Consider the following 22,069-nt stretch of genomic DNA (forward strand, 5'->3'; position numbering starts at 1 on the left):
AGTTACTTTATAAAAGTGTTCATTTTATAACTATAATATTTCTTCATGGGATAGGAAGTCCCTTAGGAAATCTCTGTTATTATCTCCACCCTGTGATGTTTATCTGATGGGTTATCGCCATGCTATAAAACCCAAGCGGAAAAAAAAGTACAGAAATGCATATATACAGATCGTTGCCATTTTTAAAGGGGTATGGAAGCTGCCAAGCATTGTGCTCCGAGGCTATAGAGAATAAATGGAGAAAAACCATATATAATAGGACCCCATTTGGGGGAAGAGGGGGCGGACAACCACAAACAGCAAACCACTGGAGGACAGCTTTCTTTCTATACTGTGTAGAGGCTGAAAGCAGTCAATCGGCATCAGATGGGTAGTCGGTTTGGCAATGTACTTGGTCTGCTGTGGTTTTATGAGCTTTAATATAAGAAAAAATTGTATTAATCCATTGGTGGAATGAGGGGTTTATGCTGCCCTTAGATAGGGCAACATAACCCTTTGACAGATTTCTCTTTAATACTGGCACAGATCCCTATCATGCTGCTAGTTCAGGTCATTAGACCCACAGTTTTCCTGGGACATGTGGTCATAATTTAAGCACAGAGATTGCACCTGTATTACATACATGTTAAACTAGTATCCAACTAAGCTTGGGCCCACAGGAGGATCCTCTAGTATTCTGGCGGGTCTGCTTCAGAATAGCGTTGTGTATATCTTCTGACATACTGAGGATGATCCCTGACATATATTACAGTGCAGCATACTATGTGACTGTTTGTATTGAATAAAATATAGGAAGCAGTCAGTATATAACACATACATGTGGAGTGAAACTTTGTTCCCACTGCGTCTTTTGTGGATTTAAAATGCACGTTTTTACTTCCATAAAAACATACAGAATATTTATACTGGTCTACATTTCACTACGGAACTTACGTAGTACTGCCATCCATGGAATCCCGGCAGGAGTGTATACTTATAATATACACTCCGGCCGTGATCCCTAGCGGCGCGGCAAAAAACTGACATGTCTTTTTTCTGCGGCCGCTATTCATTGAATAGCGGCCGCAGGAGATATATCAGTTTGCTCCATTGTGTTCAGCGGCAAATTGGGATGTGGGCGCGCACGGATGCGCCCACAACCCAATTCATCAAAAGTCAAGATCATCTGGCCGGTACTGCAGCACCGGCGAGGATAACTTCTCTGACACTGGCCGTTCCGTGACTTGGCTAGGTCACCCAATGGCTGGTGTCTTACACCATGTGAACATGGCCGTAGTCTGTTTGTATGTCAGTAAGAAACTGTAATATATCATAGGTTAATTTTTAACACCGGTATAACATATAGAGCGCATTTATCAAGCTAAAAAGTTTTATTTTTTTGGTATAAAAGGGCCAGATGCAAATAAATTTTTTCACAAATGCCTGTTTTGCGGAAAAAAATTCACATCAGGCCCTTCTATGCCCGCTGCACTAGAGGGGTGGGGAGGGGCTGAATGGGGGGGCGCAGACTCTGTGTCCGCTAAATTTAGCATTTTTCTTACGGACTGAGCTGGTGTAGGTTTCATGAAGTGCGCCTTTACATACTGTAAATTAACGAAGCATTGTCAAAGCAGGGACATTTTTAAGCCCAGTGCCAAAAATACTTGATAAGTGCCCCTCATAGTTTAGAATTTTGTATATCTTCTTATTTTTTGAGAGTATAAAAATGTGTACAGTAAATGAACACTAAACACAGTAAATCAAGCCTTAAAGGAGAAGTCCAGCTAAGATGAAAAATCTGCTGAAGGAAGGGAAGTGCAGGAACATAATAAAGATGGTATACTTAGTTACTTACCCATCCTTGTGTCCCCATAGCACCACTTCACCAAGACCCCGCCAAGCTCCTGCAGCTTCCGCTCTCACCATGTCAAGACTTGGTTCAGGAATGTCCACTTATCCAGTCAGTGACTAAGGTGGGATACCACTGCATTCACTGATTGGCTAAACAGGTACTTTCCCCCAGGTCATGACGTGCCAGGAAGCGCTGGAAAACTGGAGGCTAGAGGTGGTCAGAAAGCTGGTGACACATTGCTTCAGGGGGCACGGGGATGGGTAAGTATACATTCTTTATTATGTTTCCCCACCCTTTGCCTTCAGCAGAGTTTCCATTTTGGCCTTTAAATCTGACAATAGTAAATATGAACTCAATTGTTCAAGTGTAGTAAAATATAGTAAAATCAATTTATTTTTCTTTGTTCTAAATCTTTTTATTCTACCCAATAGGCTTTGGGGCACCCTAGGTGTTGGTGTAATGGTGTTCATAGTGCCTACCAATAAAGTTTTGTTTTAGTTTTACTCACTAAGGTGCTCCCCCTTAGTTCTGTTGCCCTAGACACAAGCCCATAGATGCCCAATGGCAAACACAGCTTTGAATACTTGTATTTCTGTTTATTTTACATGTGTTTTATTAAGTGTGATTCTCTCTTTGTACTGGTGGGCTTTTTTTATGATTCCCCAGTGCCAGCATCGGTTCTTATTTTATGACTCTGTCCTACTGCCCTTCTTATTGCTTCTTTTGTCATCTTTTATTGTCTAACATCATACTACAGCGTAGTTTAGTGTGTTTGGTCAGAGCCAAATGAATTATATGCAGCAGCCTTGAAGACATCAATGAACATCAAGGTTTAATTGTCTCAAAGCAGCAAGCCTATAATAGGAACAACATGAGTCCTGAACTATTTGGCAGTGAATGATTCCCTGAGATAATTCCTATACTGAGCCAGGCATGCCGCGGTAGTAATTTTAGGTGAGAAACACTTTGAATGAACTTGCTGTTAATTAGAAGTGATTGTATCTAAGAGCTCCGGGCTCTGATTTCCAGTCATCATTAGAGATGACTTAGTGGCTGGACGTACGCAGACATGGAGGAGTCTGACAAGGATAAAGGAACACAATACAACTCCACAATGGTAAAACTTAGAGGCAAGGTGACTCCTCCATCAGATGTTGAAAGATACTCTGCCCCTGACAAAGCCCTCCCTCTGACTCATAACATTGTCTATGGGGGCAACATGAGGACAACCAAATGGTATGTAACAAAATATGATATGCGAGAGGCCCCAGGCTTTGTTGTTGAGGGGACACTTACTGTTAAGACTTTTTTCATATATCTGATAGGCATGTTACATGTTATTTTTAATACATGGGGGAGTCTCCATACTGATCAATTGTAGCAGCCTTAGCAGGGGAAACGTATAACATAGCGGTTATTTAAAGGAGTTAATTTTTTCTAATCCTGGATAACCTGGATAGGTTCCCAAAGTTTTTTTCCCTCTATGGCCCCAAATACAGCGTAGGAATGTAGCCTAAGGCTGAGATCACACTTAGTGTTTGGTCAGTATTTATAGCCAAGACCAGATGTGGAGCAGCACGAAGAAAGTCGATAAGGGAATGATTTGCACCTTTTTCTGTGCTTAGGAGCCAATTCTGTTTTACACACTGATAAAAAAAAACCTGACTAAAATAAGGACTAGATTCTGACCAACATACTGTGCGTGTGACCCAGAGCTCCCTAATTTCACTCATGGGGGGGGGGGGGGGTCTTCAGTAGTGAACTAGGGGGTCTTGATTGATACAGTGGGTGTCTGGACAGTTGCAGTCATGAATAATGTAACAAGTTCAGATTTTTTACCATATTTTCCATGGTCTATAAACTCTAAAAAAGAGAATATAGTATGTTCTCCAGCTAGTGCTATTTATTTAACTAAAGTCTCCTTGCAACTGGATTGTAAAACATGGTATTATCAATGGTTTTTCCATTCCCCGTCCCTGAGGCTGCCGAGTAACTGCTCTGCACTGTATTTCTCTTCACGTTTGTCTCCATGTTAATATAAAATTCTCATTCTTCCATCCTGTGCTATTCTTTCTTTATTATTATTTTCTTGTGGGATAGGTTTCTTTACTTTGTTCTACCGGGATCAGATTTTTGGCAGAAAATAGATGGTTCCCTTTTGGGGCCGTGGTCTTTACTTAGCAGACTGTGGGTAGTACGATCTTGTATACAATTCATCACAAAATAAAAAAGGTGATATATTGATCATTATAATCTTATTTTTATATGAATATTTTTACTTGTTTTGAAATAGTTTTCTTTGTTTTGGTTTTATTTATTTATTTTATATTTTATCTTTAAAAATCCACTTGAACCCAACAACTATCCCTTTAAAAAAAAAAAAAAAAAAAAAAAAGGCTTTTTTTTCCATTAGATAAACAGGTGTTTTGTTTGCCCAGAATAATTTGTCTTTATGTATACTCTCTCCAGGCTGGAAGGAGGCAGAGAACACCTGCTGCCTATTGACTATTACTTCCCACCACAGAAGACCTGCTTGATCTGCGGAGATGAAGCATCTGGATGCCACTATGGAGCCCTCACTTGTGGCAGCTGCAAAGTCTTCTTCAAGAGAGCAGCTGAAGGTAGAGAAATGTCTCCCGTTTCCATTTACAATATACTGTTGATACTGAATTGTATCTCGCTGCATCTTTTTTCTACATACTGTATGAGGACATCTTATATTGTATATTTTTATAACGCAGAGTCTTAAAAGAATAAGTAGGCACATATTTCTTACTCAAACGTTACACTGAGAAGTATTTTCCAACCAGAGATCCCTCCAGGCAAGAATCATAAACAGCAAACTCATTCACTTTCATGGTTTGCTGCCGTTTCCAGCAAAGCCACAGCTATTAATATGGTGTATATGGGAGAATGGAAAGCTTTGGAGAAACAGTTGCTGCTGCTGTGAACGTCGTATCCTGCACCACTGTTTAGATTATAAATTGGTACCTCAAAATGGATAATACCTTTTTTATACATATATTTACAGTATCATGGGGCCTAATGGTGTGCTTATTATTATAAGACATCTAATGGAGGGTATACAGAAAACCCTGGCAGTGTCTGGAGTCAGTGTATGTTTTAGTCTTGAAGTTTTATATTTTAATGTATAATTGACATATATAGATGTATTATATATTACATACATTCTGGGAAAATATGCTATATAGCACAGTTATAGGGACACTGCAATGTAGCATTACTGGTGAGTAGAGTTGAGCAAATCTTTTTTTCCCCATTATAATATGTATTATTTTTACAAATTTAAAAATTTCAATTCACAGAAAATGATATCACAGTTCAGTCTTGGAAAATGTCAGAAAAACCTATATATTTATGCTAAGTTCCAATCTTCTAAGACCTTATCCCCTTCAACCCCCCCCCCCATCACCTCCCCCTGATCCCATATGAAAGCAGGAGAGGGGGGGGGAAAGGGGGGGGGGCTAAGCAAATCTACCTTAAGATTTATTGAACCTAAATCTTACAAGTCTAATGAATGGGCTGTCGATTAAGTGTTAGAAACAGTTGTTCCGCTTTCCAACTACAGTATTCTCTTTCTCTGGAGAAGTCTGGAATGTTGCTCTGCACAGTCATCACTCCTAGCAGTGTATTTCAGACTCGTCAGATGGGAAAAAATGGAAATTTTCAACCCTTAAAACCAGAGGTGTCAAACTCAAGACGCTGCAGGTGTTGCAAAATTACAATTTCCAAAGCTTTAGCTGTCCAGGCATGATGGGAATTGTAGTTTTGAAACAGCTGGAGGGAAGCAGTTTGACACCTGTGCTTTACACCATGGGGTACTGCATGATTCTTTTAGTCGTTTGGAAGACTAAACAAAACAATGAATTCATTTGGTTCAATAGTTCAGTTGTGTTCAGCTAATCTTACTGTAGATTCATTCAGCTATACCTCATAGTCATTCTGATAGTTGGTACTAGTACAGGTAAGGGAACAAACTGCTATATGAGGTCCTTTGTGATATCTTATAGTTTAGTCAAAGTTAATCTATGAGCAAAAATTACTAGGTGGACTTTATTTTCTGTAGACACTATTGTGTACATCAATCTTGCTCTGTATGATGCAATTTTTTTATTTTATCTATTGGACTGTTTGTTGGAGAGGCAGGTTGTTCCCCTTGATGTGATAAAAATAATTCTTGTAAGCACCAGGCTGGGGAAAAATCCTAAATTAGAGAATCATTTTTGAGGATACATCATCATGAGGAATTCCAGTATCTAATTTTTAAAAACTGTTTTAGATTTGGAAGCTGAAAGGCTTCTTTGGTAACCATATAGGTAACCCAGTGTGTAGTCCTAACACTTCTCATCCCAGTTCTCATCCCAAGTTAGCTCTGTGAATGAAATATGCACATTTTATGCAACATATCTTTTCTGCTTTCACAAAACGTTAGCACTGCCCACAATTTGCAGACGTGTCCAATGTATAAACCCCGGCTTCATGTAACATAGTAATGGTTGGCACACCCTGCACGTATCAGAGAAATGAGTGACATTTATGTAATGAAGATTTATCAGACTTATTTTTGGCTTTCCTCTTGTTCCTTAAATCGTTGAGCGCTCTGGTTTTACCGCTTATTTATTTAAAGCAGCCGTAAATCGTATGCACACTTTTTTGCTGTAGTAATTCTAAAGTGTCAGAACGCACATATGCACTTCATGTTTGATATCAGTATTATTTGCTAATTTACAGATGAACGACCCTTCAATGTGAGAGTAACCGATCAGTAGAGGCACTTCTCCAATAATAAAACCATCTTGTCATTCTAGTATGTCATGTGATGTTTGCACATATTAAAAACCCACAGATCTACAAATTTCCAATCACCACTTTACAGGGTTCATCGGTTAGTACTAGTGTCCGGTAGTACTAACTCAGAAATCCAACTGAGAAATACCATTCCTACTTTGTCAGTTCTCACTGTGCTTTTTTTGCGTTTTCTCGGGGTATTCCGAATCTTAAACGATATTGATAAGTCAGTTTCTTCCAATAAATTTTAGATGTAATGTGTGTTTGTATCTGTGTGAGATTGGACAATTAAATTGTGGGCTCCATAACATATTAAAGCATATTTCCCCAAGAAAATTCTGTCCACTCTACCCAATTTATGTTGTAAAGCAATATGAGCTGAGAAGATTGATATACATTGGGGCAAATAAGTATTTGATATATAAAATAGAAAATAAGTCCAAGCACTCACCGGATGAAGTGATCTCTTTGTGCGTTTATTCAGACATCACAGGGAGGGAGCGGTGGCACCCAACTGTTTCGCGCCTCAGCGCTTTGTCAAGTCTAAGTATTTGATATACTGCAGATTTTACAAGTTTTTCCATGTACAAAGACTGGAGAGGTCTGTAATGTTTATTTTAGGTACACTTCAGTTGTGAAAGACAAAATCTATAAAAAAAAAAAAAATCCAGAAAATCTCATTGTTTGATTCTTAAATAATTAACCCCTTAACGACCCGTGCCTCTCCGTGGTAATCTAGTGGGGGGATCGCATTGCGGAGGGGGGATCCCTTTTCCTTATCCGGCCAGGCCTCAGCGTCGGAATGATCCCGGCTCAGTATTCTATGTATCTGGTCTGCAGCAGATCAGAGTAATAGAGCACCGATCTAATGGATTGGTGCTCTATCATATACACAGCATTAACCTCAATGGGAGATCAGTGCAGTTTATATAGTGCCCCAAGGGGCCTCTAATTACTGTGAATGTTTAAAAAAAAAAGTGATACTTTTTACTGATCCCCTTCCCTAATAAAAGTCTAAATCACCCCCTTATCACATTTAATAAATAAATAAACATATTTGGAATCGCCGCGTGCATAATCGCCAGAAATAGTAAATTATCACATTCCTGATCTTGCACGGTAAACCGCGTAAGCACAAAAAAATTGCGCATTCTCATCAAATCCAGGAAAATTGTAATAAAAAGTGATCAAAAAGTTGCATATGCAAACAAGGTACCAATAGAAAGAACAGATCATGGTGCAAAAAATGACACCACACACATCGCCATAAAGCAAAGGATAAAAGCGCTATAAGGATGGGAATAGAGCAAAATAAGGAACATTTAGGTTTTTTTTAAGATTTTTTTTTTTTTAAAGCTGTCAAATAAAATAAAAGTTATGCATGTTATATATCATTGTAATCGTACTGACATGAGGAACATATATCACATGTAAGTTTTACTCTAGGGAAAATAGCGTAAACACAGCCGCCCCCCTATTTAAATACAATTGCATTTTATTTTTATTTTCACCACACATATACAATTAAATCAGTCATTGCAAAATACATTTAGCGACGCAAAAAATAAGGGACCACTTGGGTTTGTAGGTGTAAAAATACAAGCGCTATGGCCTTTAAAACACAAGGAAGACAAAACAAAAGTGCAAAAATTAAATTAGTTCAGACCTTAAGGGTTAATTTGCATTTTATTGCATGAAATAAGTATATGATACAACAAATAAATAGAACTTAATATGTGGTACAAAAACCTCTGTTTGCGATTACTGAGGTCTGACGTTTCCTGTAGTTCTGGACCAAGTTTGCACACATTGCAGCAGGGGTTTTGTCCCACTCCTCCATACAGATCCCCAAATCTTTCAGGTTTCTGGGCTATCAGCGGACAACATTGAATTTCAGATCCCTCCAAAGATTTTCAATTGGGTAAAGGTCTGGAGTCTGGTTGGGTCACTCCAGGACCTTTTCAATGCTTCTTACAGGGCCACTTCTCTACATCCATCCTTTCTTCACCACCATTCATGTTTGGGATAGTTTTAATGGTGTTGTACTCTATTATCTTCTAATGCTCCTCCCAACACAGCAAAGACAGTTGGTACCAAAAAGTTCTATTTGGTCTCATTTGACCCCATGACCTTCTCCCATGCCTCCTCTGGATCATCCAGATGGTAATTGGCAAACTTCAAATGAGCCTTGACATGTTCCGGTGTGAGCAGAGGGACCTTGCATCCCTTGAAGGAGTTTAATCCCTGACGGGGTAGTATTTTACTAACAGTAATCTTTCAGACTGTGGTCCAAGCTCTCTTCAGCTCATTGACCATGTCCTCTCGTGTGGTTCTGGGCGGATTCTTGACCTTTTTCAAATCACCCCTACCCTTGAGGCAAGATCTTGCTTGAAGCCCCAGACTGAGGAAGTGTGGCACTCTTTTTGTGTTTGTTCAGTTTTCTAATAATTGTGCCAACAATTCATGCCTTTTCAGCAAACTGCTTGCCTATTATTCTGTAGTCCATCCCAACCTTTTGCAGGTCTACAATTTTGTCTCTGGTGTCCCTAGACAGCTTTTTGATCTTGTCCATGGTGGAGTGGTTGGAGGGTGAGTGAGTGTATGGACAGATTTTTTTTTTTTCTTACAGGTAACAAGGTAAAACAGGTGCTAATCATACAGATAATGCAGAGTAGGAGGAGCTTCTTAAAGAAAAACTAACTAGGTCTGTGAGAGCCAGAATTTATGCTGGTTAGTAGGTGCCCAAATTAACTATTTAAAAATCAAACAATGTGATTTTGTGGACTTTTTTTGATACATTCTGTATATCACTGTTGAAGTGTACCTACGATAAAATTACAGACTTCTACATTCTACATACAAAATCGACAGTGTCTTAAATATTTATTTTCCACACTGTATACTTTCGTGGGAAAAGATTCAGGATAACTTGTTACTTTTTGAATAAAATCAGTGCTCATTCTAGGTTTAGGAGTCCAGGAAGTGGTGTTTGCCATTGATTGACAGTGTATGATTATGCATACAGATGTAGCTGTCAGTTACTGAGTAAGACTGCCCACTTGACACTGAAGTCGACATCCTTCATAAGCATATTCATTCAAAGAAGGCTTGTCAATTTGTGCCACAGGCCACTCTCTAAACCTAGAATGAGCTGAACTCCCCTCTCCATATTGCATATCAATCTTCTTAGCCCCTAATGCTCTACAACATGATTCAGGTAAAATAGACAGAATTTGCAGGGAAGGCTATCAATCAGTTGCACAAACTGCCCCTGGACTATTAAGCAGTCAGTTACCAGTCAAATTCAAGATATGGACGTATCTTGGTTGGTTTTATGTCTTATTGGTAAGAGATATGAGATTACTAGATATTCATCTCTGTTGATGTTCATATAAAAGCTACATCAAGCCACTTAAGCTCAAACTTATGTTCAGTACAATTTCATAGACTGTTATATCCTGATTGCGAGAGACCTAAAACAACAGCACAGTTCTTGAGTCCCATTTACAGTATTGGTATTAAGTAATTGTGTATCCTCCTCGTAAGATTGTTCAACATTCATTTTATAATATTTAAAGGGAACTTGTAATCACTTTCATGCTGCGAAACCACAAGGCCATCCCCAGCATCTTCTCTCCATCCTACCAGTTTGGGTATATAGCTAAATCCCTCAATCAGGGCTGGTGGAGTAGACAGAAGCTCCAGGGACCACCCTAATGACTCCTGATCCACACAGCCTGAAAGTGATGTAAGTTCCCTTACAAGTGTTACCATTAGTAGTACATTGTGTTTGCTTATAAATTGTTTTCAAGCCCTTCATTAGCACAAGGGTGTTGACGGTATTGTATAAATGTCTGCCTGTACTAGTTTAGTATTACATTGCTTCTTTTCTCCTTCTCTCCTTGTTGACTATGAAAAACATGTAGGGCACTTGTTGCAAACAATGGGTGCTCACTAGGCTGCTATTTTATAGTTTCTCACATTATATAATTTGAGGATTTAAATAACGTTTCTATAATTTAACACATCGCTTAGATGACCAGCGTCCATACAAAAGTGTCAAAAAAGAACATTAAGTAGAAAATGTGTTATAGTAACAGATTGCAGAAAGTTCTCGCCTGCCACAAATAATTTTCCATAATTGTGCGCAAATGAAAGCACCACTCTCCGCATGACATTTCTGAGTTACTTTAAATGTCAGCCCTAGTTCTTATAGTTGCTTGAAAGGGAGTTTCTGTCTTGAGGTTTTGGAGTTTCTGCACTGAAGCTTCATTTCCACGCAGAGCATTTTAGATTGATTAGTGTATGTCAGGTGGAGTTGATGCAAAACAGGCACAAGATAAATCTACGGCACCAGATTTCACAAAGTAAAATCATTTTATTGTAGACAACACTTTATAGTAGAGCTTGCTATCTGCTGCCGTCGAAGAGAGAGAAGGCTTAGTGTCCAAATCCTTTGGAACTGAAACTAGTACTGTGCACCGGTTCATTATTTGCATCATCCATCCAGATATTAGATGAGGACACAACTAGGTTGGAATCAGTGCAGTTTTTAACGGAAAAGTAAGAGAATAACTTTTTGGCTTTGTTCACTCTACGATGGCCGTTGTTTGACATATTAATATATCGACCGCAGGAACATAATTTTATTTTATATGGATTGCGGGCACATTTGGAATCTATTGCGGGCACTATTGAAGTCAATGCAATAGTTCTTAGTCTGTGCCAAAGCATTGCCATGCTGCCAGTAGTGCAGTAGTGGCAGTGGGGCCACGCTTTGGCATAGACTAGGAACGAGGCTGGTGACGTCACTGTTCTCACCGCGGGCTGACCAGGACGCCGGTGACCCCAGAGAAGACGCAGATCCTGTATGGGTGAGCGGTGTACATGCACCAAACTATCTGAATCCTCCCCTGTCACAACAAACAGAACCAGAGAGATGCAGTGTATGCAGTACATCTCAGACAGAACGCGGGGGATCAGTGGTATCTGTCATACTGGTCTAATAACCATACGCTCCACATAAGGAGATCTTTCACCTTGGGACTCAACTTGGTACTTTTACACGGAGCGATAATTCGCCCAATCGCACGATTAACAATTTTGAAGTAACATTTTTTTTGTATAATGATCATCGTTTAGACGGAATGATATTTCGTTTGGAAAAATCGTTTTGCGATCGCTTAAGCCTATCTCGCACATAGGTTAAATCGGTGAAAGACTGTTTACACAGAACGATCTGCGAATTTTTTTCGAACGACCAACGATGATTTGAACACATGTTGAAAGATCAAAATGAACAATTTCTCGCTCGTCGTTTGATCGTTTGCAGCGTTTACACATACGATTATCGTTCGAATTTGCGCGATAATGATCAAATTCGAACGATAATCGTTCCGTGAAAAAGGACCAAAGTTGGATCAGTTCTGTGAGCCAGGACTACTACCCCCATCTGCCTGCTTTCATTGTGTGATATTATTTCAAGTCAGTGAGAGGATGATGGGAATCCCTCTCTTGGTCTGAACCAAAAGACCAGTATAATAACTATATGGCTCTTTATATTATTATCTAGTTGTTTTATACACCTTTATGATTTTTTTTTTTTAATAATTCTTTTTTATATGCTTTTGTACCGCATTCCCCAACCCTCTGGGTTGAACTATTGCACTATAAGAACCCCGGCGCTTATGCATTTGTATGTTTTATGCTTTTAATGTGTTTGAGTATTTTACCTTGGAAAGGTCAGAAAGATATCTTTCATTACATTTTATTACATTTTATTACAATAACATTACACCTATCCCATATTACACTTACCCCATCTGACTCACAGCCACTAGAAAAAAGCACATGGACTGGACTAACCTGGACTTTTCTCTGTGGGGGGAACATCTCCTAAGCCTGAGCCTCATTTATGTATTAAAGAGCTTATATCTCGGAGACTATGGAGATAAAAAAAAAAAAAGGTATGGAAACCTGATGACAAGCTTTTATCTAGCCATGTACTTATTTACAACCCAGCTTTCCTACTGGCAAGCCTGTTTTAAATGGACTTCTTTGAAAAGCATTTTTTTTTTCATTCTTGCGTTGTACTAGTCGTAGTACAAAAACACTTTCTCCATAGGTCTTTATTTAAAAAAAAGTTTAATTTCTGTTTTACATCCTTTGCAGTGTCCTATTATTAGTAAAGTTTGTCAGAGAAACCGTTCTCTGGTGGATTCATCAGCCCTTCTTTCCAGAGGAAAAGGTGATTTATGAAAACATGTTGATCTCTGATTTGGTCATATGTCAGCTGAGCCCTCCCGGCATCATACTGATATGAGCCGAAGTGTTTAAATCTTTGCGGGACTGTAGTGATACAGCAGCATGGCTTCCATAGATTATGGAGCATGAGAAGAAAGCCTAAAGACAGACTCTTCATACTAGCTTCTCTGATAGACTTTGCTGAGTTGTTTTACCCTTGCACAATTATCACAACTTGGCATCATCTGGGAAGATATACATCCAAGCAGTAGTGAATTATAATAGGGGTGTTCCGGGAGGCAGCCCGGGGCCCTGAGCTCCTGGGGGGCCCATGACCACCGAAAAAGACTTATACTTTCAGTGGTGTACAGTTTTTTTATGGCAATTTTGCACAAATCAGGACATCATGACATTATCTATATTGCACTATGAACGCCAGGCTAGTGCTGCCATAGTTACAGTGGGGTGGGGTGGGGTGGCCCAGGCTTGGTGAACAGCCCGGGGCCTATGGTAAAGTTAATCCGCCCCTGCATCCAAGATGTGTATAGTGCAGAAGTGAAGCATCAGGAAGCAGATAAGATAGGTAGTATTCTGCTCCCCAGACAACCCCTTTTATTGTAGGAACTAGAAGATTTTGACATTAGGTTGCCAGGCAGTAAAACCACATGCTTGCAGGCTAATTTTTCATTGTGTCTGTCACCACATTCTGCCAGTGAAGTTTTCCCTGGCAAATCCTACAGAAACCGGTAGTCTTTATTAGTGCTGTTAGCTGGGGTGGGTCTCAAGACACTCCCTGATGGTTAGATACAAAGAGAGGAGCAGTACAGTCATGTACAGAATAAAGAAAACATGAAATGTGGCATATAACACATTTTAGGTAACCAGTACAAAAAATAAAAAATAACGTCATCCACAATTTGTATACTGAAGAAGTATGGTCACTTGAAGAACTGACAATGTGCTAGTCTTCATTGTATACAATATCACTTAGCGTAGTCCTTTGTTCTTAGAGCAGTGAAAAGAAAACCTACAGATACTAAAGCCTATAACTCCGCTGTTACATTAGGATTCCTATTTCTTCTCGGGACAGAATCTTTTACATACATTTTCTCCTTAGATATAAGGCATTGTAGAGCCTTCTCACCTAAGGCATCCACCTTTACTTTTAATGAAGTTGATATTGGATATTTCGGAGACATTGGATACATTTTAAGTGGCTGCAGTTTTTCTATAATTCAAATGCACCATATATTTTCTGCGGTGAGAGGCCGGAGACCCCTGGGCATCGGGTTAATATTCAGCAAAACCTAAGCAGCTCTGAGGGTCTTGGCAAGAGCTGCTGCTTAAGATTCATAGGCCGAGGGACCTCATCTAGTCCGTTGTACTGACAGATAAAATACATTTAAGAATGTTTTTTTGTGAAATGGAAACTCCTTCTTCTCTATACACAGATACAGTGTTGCTCAATGTAATCTACAGGCAGGAAATGTCAGGGTCATAATGGATTCTCTAGTGAATCTTCCATGTAAAACACTGCACAGCTTGAAGGTACATCCTCATTATTCTCTCTACACAAAATAAATATCTGTATACGCAGGAAAACACATGCCTTTTTGGCTCCCTCAAAGCTAAATATTATTCTACCTCAGTTAATTTTCTGTATTGGAATTTTGGCTTTATATTTTGCCACAAAAATGTCACCAATCTGAAGTCAAAGTTCATGCAAGATTAAGACAAATGGATAAGACAGGCGTACACTGCCAGCACTGTAAAAATGTGCGATGCTGCATAACCAGACCACAGAAGACATTTGTGAGTCTAGTATTGAGCCCGCTTCAACTTTACTACACTGTAGGGGGAGTACGGTAAGGTATAGATGTATGCCGATACCATGGGTTTATGCTAACCTCTCGAATTCACCTGTGGCGTATTTGTTGCAGAAATTTCTGCTGTCCCATTCTAAATGGAGCTTGCAAAAGCTAATGTGCTAATAATTTCTGTAACAAATCTGACGCATGTGATTTCACCCTCAAGTGTTTTGTTTGTCTTTTTAAGACAAAAATACATTGTGAACTGCGCCATTCATTGTGTAGTGGTAACTTTGGATAATTGCATCTCAGCTCCCATTCAGATTAATAGAAGCTAAATTAGTTACCTGGAGCTACCACTTCACAATGCAGGCCTTCCGGCTCCCATTCGCCATGCAGTGTAGGGTGTTGAACAGCTTATCGAGTGTACCAGGTATAGGCACCCTTCCTAAGGTAGAAAGATTATCTGACAGATTGTCTGCCAAAGATTTGAAGGCAAAGCCAGAAACAGACTATAAACAGAGATCAGGTCATAAAGGAAAGACTGAGATTTCTCCTCTTTTCAAATCCATTCCTGGTTTTGGCTTCAAATCTTTGGCAGATAATCTCTCAGATAATCTTTCTGTGTAAATGGACCCGAATGCTGAGTTTACACGGAACGATTACCGTGTGAATTTGCACAATAACGATCTAATTCGAATGATAATCGTACGTGTAAACGTTGCGAGTGATCAAGCGACAAGCAAGAAATCATTCATTTTGATCTTTGAACATGTTCTCAAATCGTCATTGGTCGTTCACAAAAAATTCGCAGATCGATCCGTGTAAACAGTCGTTTACCGATTTACCATATGTGTGAGATAGGCTTAAGCGATCGCAAAACGATTTTTCCGTACCATACATCGTTCCGTCTAAATGCTGATCGTTATTTAAAAAAAATTGTTACTTCGAAATCGTTAATCATACGATCGGGCGAATTATCGCTCCGTGTAAATGCAGCATAAGAGTAGTCCATTAAGCATATGAGCCCAGAAACCCCTTTAATATGTTAAACTGATTAGTTGTTGGTGGTCTATCCTGAGGATAAGCCAATTCTCATATTAACCCCCCAAAAAACCTTGCATGGTTGTGTATTTGTTGGCCACAGTTACTTGTGTATACAATGTAATATGCCCCCCCCCCACACACACACACACACACACATATACATTCTAATTGATTTTCCTTGGTTATTGGTCTTATTGTATTCCCCTGGATTATGTGATTCTTCTACTACACCCCTAGGGTTTTAGGTAAATGCTGTGTATCCGGCATACTTCACATGTAACAAACAATACTAAGACAAGGAAGTTGAACCCTTTGGTGTTCCAAAATTCCTCTAAGTGCTTGGCCAGTTGCTGTGATTTGTGAGCTGTCAGCCTTGCATGTTACTCAAATTGCATTAAGAAAATGTTACACTTTCAGATTATGAAATCAATGAACAATTCCTTCAATTATAAATCATGGCATGTTGATAGGATTGAGGGGGACAAGCGTTGTATATTCCCATTCACATAGGAAACTTATTATAACCTAATGGAGCTATAAACATACCAGAGTGAGCATGCTCTGTTCATATTTCCCATGTGGTATAAGCTGCCACCTTTTCAGTAACCTTCTCTCTTATTTTGCACCATATCAGTAAAATATCCTTTTAAGATTGGTGGGAGTCCAACCTCTGGACTATCCTAAAGGATGAAGAGTCTTAAACACTGTTGAAGCAATCAGAACTCTTCTCCTCTCTTTTTCCCTGCACAGCGGGATTTCCGGCAACTCAGCTGTGCAAGGAACTGGGGCCAGACCCCTTAACTTGTATGGGACAAAACTGAAGTTCCCTTCAGTTTCAGTGAAAGGGATGCAACACTACTCCACATCTGTGAGGATCCCAGGAGATCAGACCCTGAACTATGATAAAGTGATGAGATATCCCATTCTATAAGTCTCTCCCTTCCACTACCTCTCCCCCTTTTACTGAAATGCTAAATGAGAAGTTGCAGCTGTAGCCTCCCCCTGTCTACCATTTACTTACTGTATATCTTTAGATGATTTCTTGGTGACTGAGGAGGTTTCAGCAGGCAAGAAAAGTGAAGGTATAGGCTAGACTCTGTACCCACAATCTGACCCCCCCAATTCACTTGTACCGTCAGATAGCTGCTTTTAATCCAAGATCTGTCCTGCGGTCCGTTTGGCAGGTGATGCAGTTATTTCTCTAAAAACAACTTTTAAACCTAGAGCCCCGTGCCCTACGGGCATGGCTTACAATATCTGTGCCTTAACTTCGCACCACCCCTCCATCCCTCCTTCCCACCCCCTTCATCATTAGGAATGCCAATGGAACATTTTCTCCATGCTAAACATTTCACAGGTGTCTTAACGATCCAGCCCATGTGCCGGGCTCACACAGCTGACGAATAGTAGGCAATCTGCCTGGAGCATTCCTAATGATGAGGAGGGCGGGAAGGAGGGACAGAGAGGGTGTGCCAGCCTAATGCATACACAATCTAGGCCACTCCCGTAGGGCATGGGGCTTCCAGTTTAAAAGTTGTTTTTTAGGACAATAACTGCATCACCAGCCGAACGGACCCCAGGACAGATCTTGGATTAAAAGCAGCTATCTGACGGTACAAGTGGTTTGGGGGTTAGATTGTGGGTACAGAGTCGCTTTAAAAGTAACCAAAGTGTAAATTCTCTATCTCTTAGGAAAAATAAGGGAACCTTTTGGAATCTTTGAAATGTGTTCAATATTAGACATTATTAGACAATTGCATTATTTAGACCTTTTGTGTTTTTTTTTTTCATTTTTAAATGTCTAAACTATTGTCCACCTAGATACTTTTTATTTATCCTTTCTCTTACTGTTCTGTTAACCCTGTGACTGTGTCTTTGTACCCTCTGAAAACTGGATGGATTTTCCACATTGCCCACAAGTCCCCTGTTCCTGCTCCACCCGCCACATGCTTTTATGTGCTGTATACCGCACGCCTCTGCTCTCTGCGCCCCTCTGCCTTAAAGAATTGATATGTCATTTCTTTGGGTGGAGAGCAGTGGAGGCGCACAAGGCATCCCAATGAAACAGATAGCAGGTGGGATTCCGAGCGGAGTCCGGAGGCAGAGGTTCCACTCTGAATTTCCTTTTTTCTGTAGTATGAACAGGCCCTAACATAGAGGATTTTCTGCAGAAAAAGACCACTTGGTCCATCTAGTCTGCCCTTTTAGTATTTCCTTTCTTATTATCTTAGGATAGATAGATGCTTATCCCAGTCAGGTTTAATTTCTGTTTTGTAGATTTACCAACCCCACCTGCTGGAAGTTTGTTCCAAGCATCTACTACTCTTTCAGTAATAGCATGGTAACATAGCAAATGTTTGGCGGATAAAAGTCACATGAACAAATAAATAAATGACAGGAAACACTTCATCATCTATAACAGACGTCTCAAACTAAGGCCCTCCAGCTGTTATAAAACTACAATTCCCATCATGCCTGGAGAGCCAAAGCTTTAGCTTTGGCTCTCCAGGCATGATGGGAATTGTAGTTCTGAAACTGCTGAAGGGCCTGAGTTTGACACCCCTGATCTATAAGATCAGCAATGCAAAGTAGATAACATAGAAGAGACTGGTGAGACTTTCATGAATTCCGTCTACTAAGCAATAAATAGGATTGTGGAAAAAAAACCTCTAAGAACATCTCCCCACATGTTGTGTTACAGAACTTTTGGAAACAATAGACAAAGGGGGAGATTTATCTAACATTGTGTAAAGTGAAACTGGTTCAGGTTCCCCTAGTGACCAATCAGATTACACTAGCAATGGCCTTTCCTAGTCTGAACAAGCCTACAACTGGGCAGATAGGATCCAAATGAACTCTTTTTATAGCACCCTTGGGTCATGGGTAGAGTGCAGTGCTATAAAAAGAGATCATTTGGATCCTATCTGCCCAGTTATAGCCTTGTTCAACCCAGGAGAAGCCATTACTAGTGTGTAAATGCTAGAGTAGGGACCATGGGGGAGATTTATGAAACATGGTGTAAAGTGAAACTGGTCCAGATTCCACCTTTCATTCCTCACAGACTCTTTGGAAAATGAAAGGTGGAATCTGATTGGTTGCTAGGGGCAACTGAGCCAGTTTCACTTTACACCATGTTTGATAAATCTCCCTCTAAGTGCATAAACATCCTCATTCACATGTATGGAACATAGTTTAAAGTGACACTTTCACCCCCTTTTATATCATATGTCATGATGCTTGTTCCAGTAAAAAGTGATCTTTTATCATCTGCGGATTGGGATACCTTGGCGGGGCTTCATGGCCAAAGCGCCACTTGGTCCCGCCCACATCGGCACTCAACTCCGCCCCTCTGTGACGTCATCGGTATATAGGCCCAGCCCCTCAGCTGCCATTAGATGGGCCGGCCTAAAGGTCTAGGCCCCTTCCCCACAGCCAATGATGTCACAGAAGGGGCAGGGCTAACTGGCACTGGGTGCGGGGCTCAGTGGTGCTTCAGCCGTGAAGCCCCGCCTAGGTATCCCAATCCGCAGATGATAAAAGATCACTTTTTACTGGAACAAGCACCATGACATAAGATATAATATAAGGTATGAAAACTGCAAAATTTACACCTGTGTAGAGAGGTCAGAATGCAAAAAGGGGGGGGGGGTCAGTGTCACTTTAAGTCATGGAGACTGATAGCTGCCTTTCGCAGCTAGATTTACAATGGATTTCCTTGCATCCTTTCATTGACTGGCCCTTTGAATTGCCCTTATGGCTGCTATAGTTATGATTTAGATATGAGATAGTAACAAAGAAAATACTTTTGCATTGACTTATGTTCTGGGAAATAATTGTAATGAATGTAAATCACTTTTCAGGCATGTGTTTTCATGTTAACGTTTTGTGGAGCAGTATAAAAAAGCCAAATTAAAATGTTACACAACAAGATACGACATAGTCCAGAATGTAGAAATAATCTTTTTAAAAACATTTCAGATATAGTTATGACTATAGTCAGTTATATTTCTGAAATACACTTTATAATTATTTAAAGGAGTTCTCCAATTTTATTGAAAAACTAATAGGGATGGTCCGAAACTGCCGAACCGAATAGGGATGGTACGAACCCGAACGCTCGGCATCAGATTCCCGCTCCGTGCAGCAGGTGGATACAGCGGGAGGACTGCCTGGAAAACTGGGATACAGCCTATGGCTATGGCTGTATCCCAGTTTTCCAGGCGGTCCTCCAGCTGTATCCACCCTCTCCACGGAGAGGGCAGACAGCGGGGATCATTGCCGAGAGTTCGGGTTCGTACCATCCCTATTCGGGTTCGGCAGTTTCGGACCATCCCTATTAGTTTTTCAATAAAATTGGAGAACCCGAACCAAACTCGGTTTGGACCATCCCTAAAAACTAAACAAGAAAAAATATTGTCCTGTTTTCCCTGCTCTTTATTTTGCACTCCTAGCAGGTTTTACATTAATTATAAAACATATTTTGGGCATGTGATGGAAAATTCCGTAAATATTCAGTTGGTTAGAATCCATTTCATATCCTTAGAATGGGATGCCTGGCCCCGTTTTCCAGAGGTGGGGGGGAGTGTGCAGAATGGGTGCCCTTACTTGACATAGGCCAGTTTCAAATGGGCATTTCTGCAGTCATATCTCTGGCCCCACCACAGGTCTAATGACCTGAACCGAAAGCATCAAACATCTCCATGTAAAACACTCTCCAAAAAACTAGACCAATATGTGCGATCCCATAAGATTTGGAGTAGGGATCCATCACGTATTTCTATAGCTTTTTTTCTATCTAATCTTGCATTGTGCTTGCTCTTTTGGGTGTCATAGAGTGATGGAGGCTGTGTGGCTTTATAAGTTTTAACACAATTTATATTTGCACTAGTTTTCATGTAAAAATGTGTCACTGTTTTAAGGGGAGTTAATGATAAAATCATGGTGTATGCAGATGCCGTGCTATTGTTTATGGCCGAATGACCGAATTAGAACAGGATGGCAGTCTTTCGCTCCCAGATTTCTTATATTATTTTTTGGCAATTCAATTACTAAATATACAGAGACAGAGAATCGGTGGAGGGGTCAATTTGTCACTAATGCACAGATACAGAGGGGGGACATATGTGGACTGCTAGAGTTGGATGTATTCGTATATGGGAATATTAAAACGCTAACACAAGCAAAAGTTTGCCAAAAGTTATGGGTTGAAATTAAAGTGTACCTGTCGTTATAAAAAAACGTTTGACATATACCCGAGACATGTGAAAAGTTTTGATTGATTTGGGTTTGAGTGCTCAGACCCGTACCAATCGGGAGATAAAGCAGGCAGAGGACTGTGCTTCAGCACGTCCTGTCCCTGCTCTGAGTGTGAAAAAAAAGAGTTGGGCATAGGAAAAAAGCCTCTTTCTGTACTTAAAAAGCTGTTTTCTCACCCCCCTCCTCTCACTTCTTATGTGTGCATTATCAGGCTCATTACAGAGGAGCAAAGTGAAGCTGGGTTTGCTGAATCCCATTATAACCTATGGAAGGGGGAGGGGTTGAGGGGGAGGAGTGAGCAAGGAGTTTAGACAAGAAGCTGTACAGTTAGTAGACTGTCTAGACAACTAAAATGCTGGATTCTTAGATCAGATTCAAGATCTGGGATCTTGGTGAGGGAAGATTGCAGGATATGTGTTTTGCAGTTCTACCTTTTCTTCTCTCCATGCTCACTCACCGGCTTCGACCCCTTCCTTCTCCGTAGCTAGAGCATAATTGGCACAGAAATACTGCTTCCTCTGAAGTGTGTGTGTGTGTGGGGGGGGGGGGGGGTAGGAAAACAGCTTTATGCATACAGAAGGAAAATTCTTTGCTTAATGAAACCTCTTACAGAGTTTCCTAAAATCGTCTGTACTATTGATATTCATTAATTTCTGAAAAATTACGTTTAAAAGACAATTACGCTTTAAATCTTCCAGAATTCAATAAAAAAAAATGTAATAAAGTAATTTGAATGAAAATAGGTATTAATAAAGTCACACAAGTAACGCAGAAACACTAGAATTTCATCCATGAATCAAAACCACTGTTTGATTCAGGTTAAAAATAGTCAATTACATTATTTGCCCCTAGCTCTTTATCGGATGGGTAAGTATTACCACTTCAGATGCCCAAGATGTAATATGGAAAAGCTAATAATCTGAATATTTTTTAGAGCTGCCCACAAATACAGCCATTTTAGCAGGAGGTTATACATATTATTGAAACCCGAGTAAGGAATAAGATCTCCTTTTCAGTCTCAGCGATTATCCTTGGGTTGGTGACAACATCATGTAATTATAGGGAGATTACACTG

The 22,069-nt window shown here is 40.1% G+C and overlaps 1 protein-coding gene across 2 annotated transcripts in view; it reads left to right on the top strand.

The window, feature by feature from the left end:
• Positions 1-22,069, top strand: part of AR (androgen receptor) — a 261,278-nt gene that overhangs the window by 107,826 nt on the left and 131,383 nt on the right. For both annotated transcript variants that reach the window (XM_069943376.1, XM_069943377.1), the window contains exon 2: positions 4,301-4,452. In XM_069943376.1, coding sequence (XP_069799477.1) covers positions 4,301-4,452 — 152 coding nt within the window. The remainder of the gene's footprint in view (positions 1-4,300; positions 4,453-22,069) is intronic.

The sequence above is a fragment of the Dendropsophus ebraccatus genome, chromosome 10 (assembly GCF_027789765.1).
Source record: "Dendropsophus ebraccatus isolate aDenEbr1 chromosome 10, aDenEbr1.pat, whole genome shotgun sequence".
NCBI classification, from domain to species: Eukaryota; Metazoa; Chordata; class Amphibia; order Anura; family Hylidae; genus Dendropsophus; species Dendropsophus ebraccatus.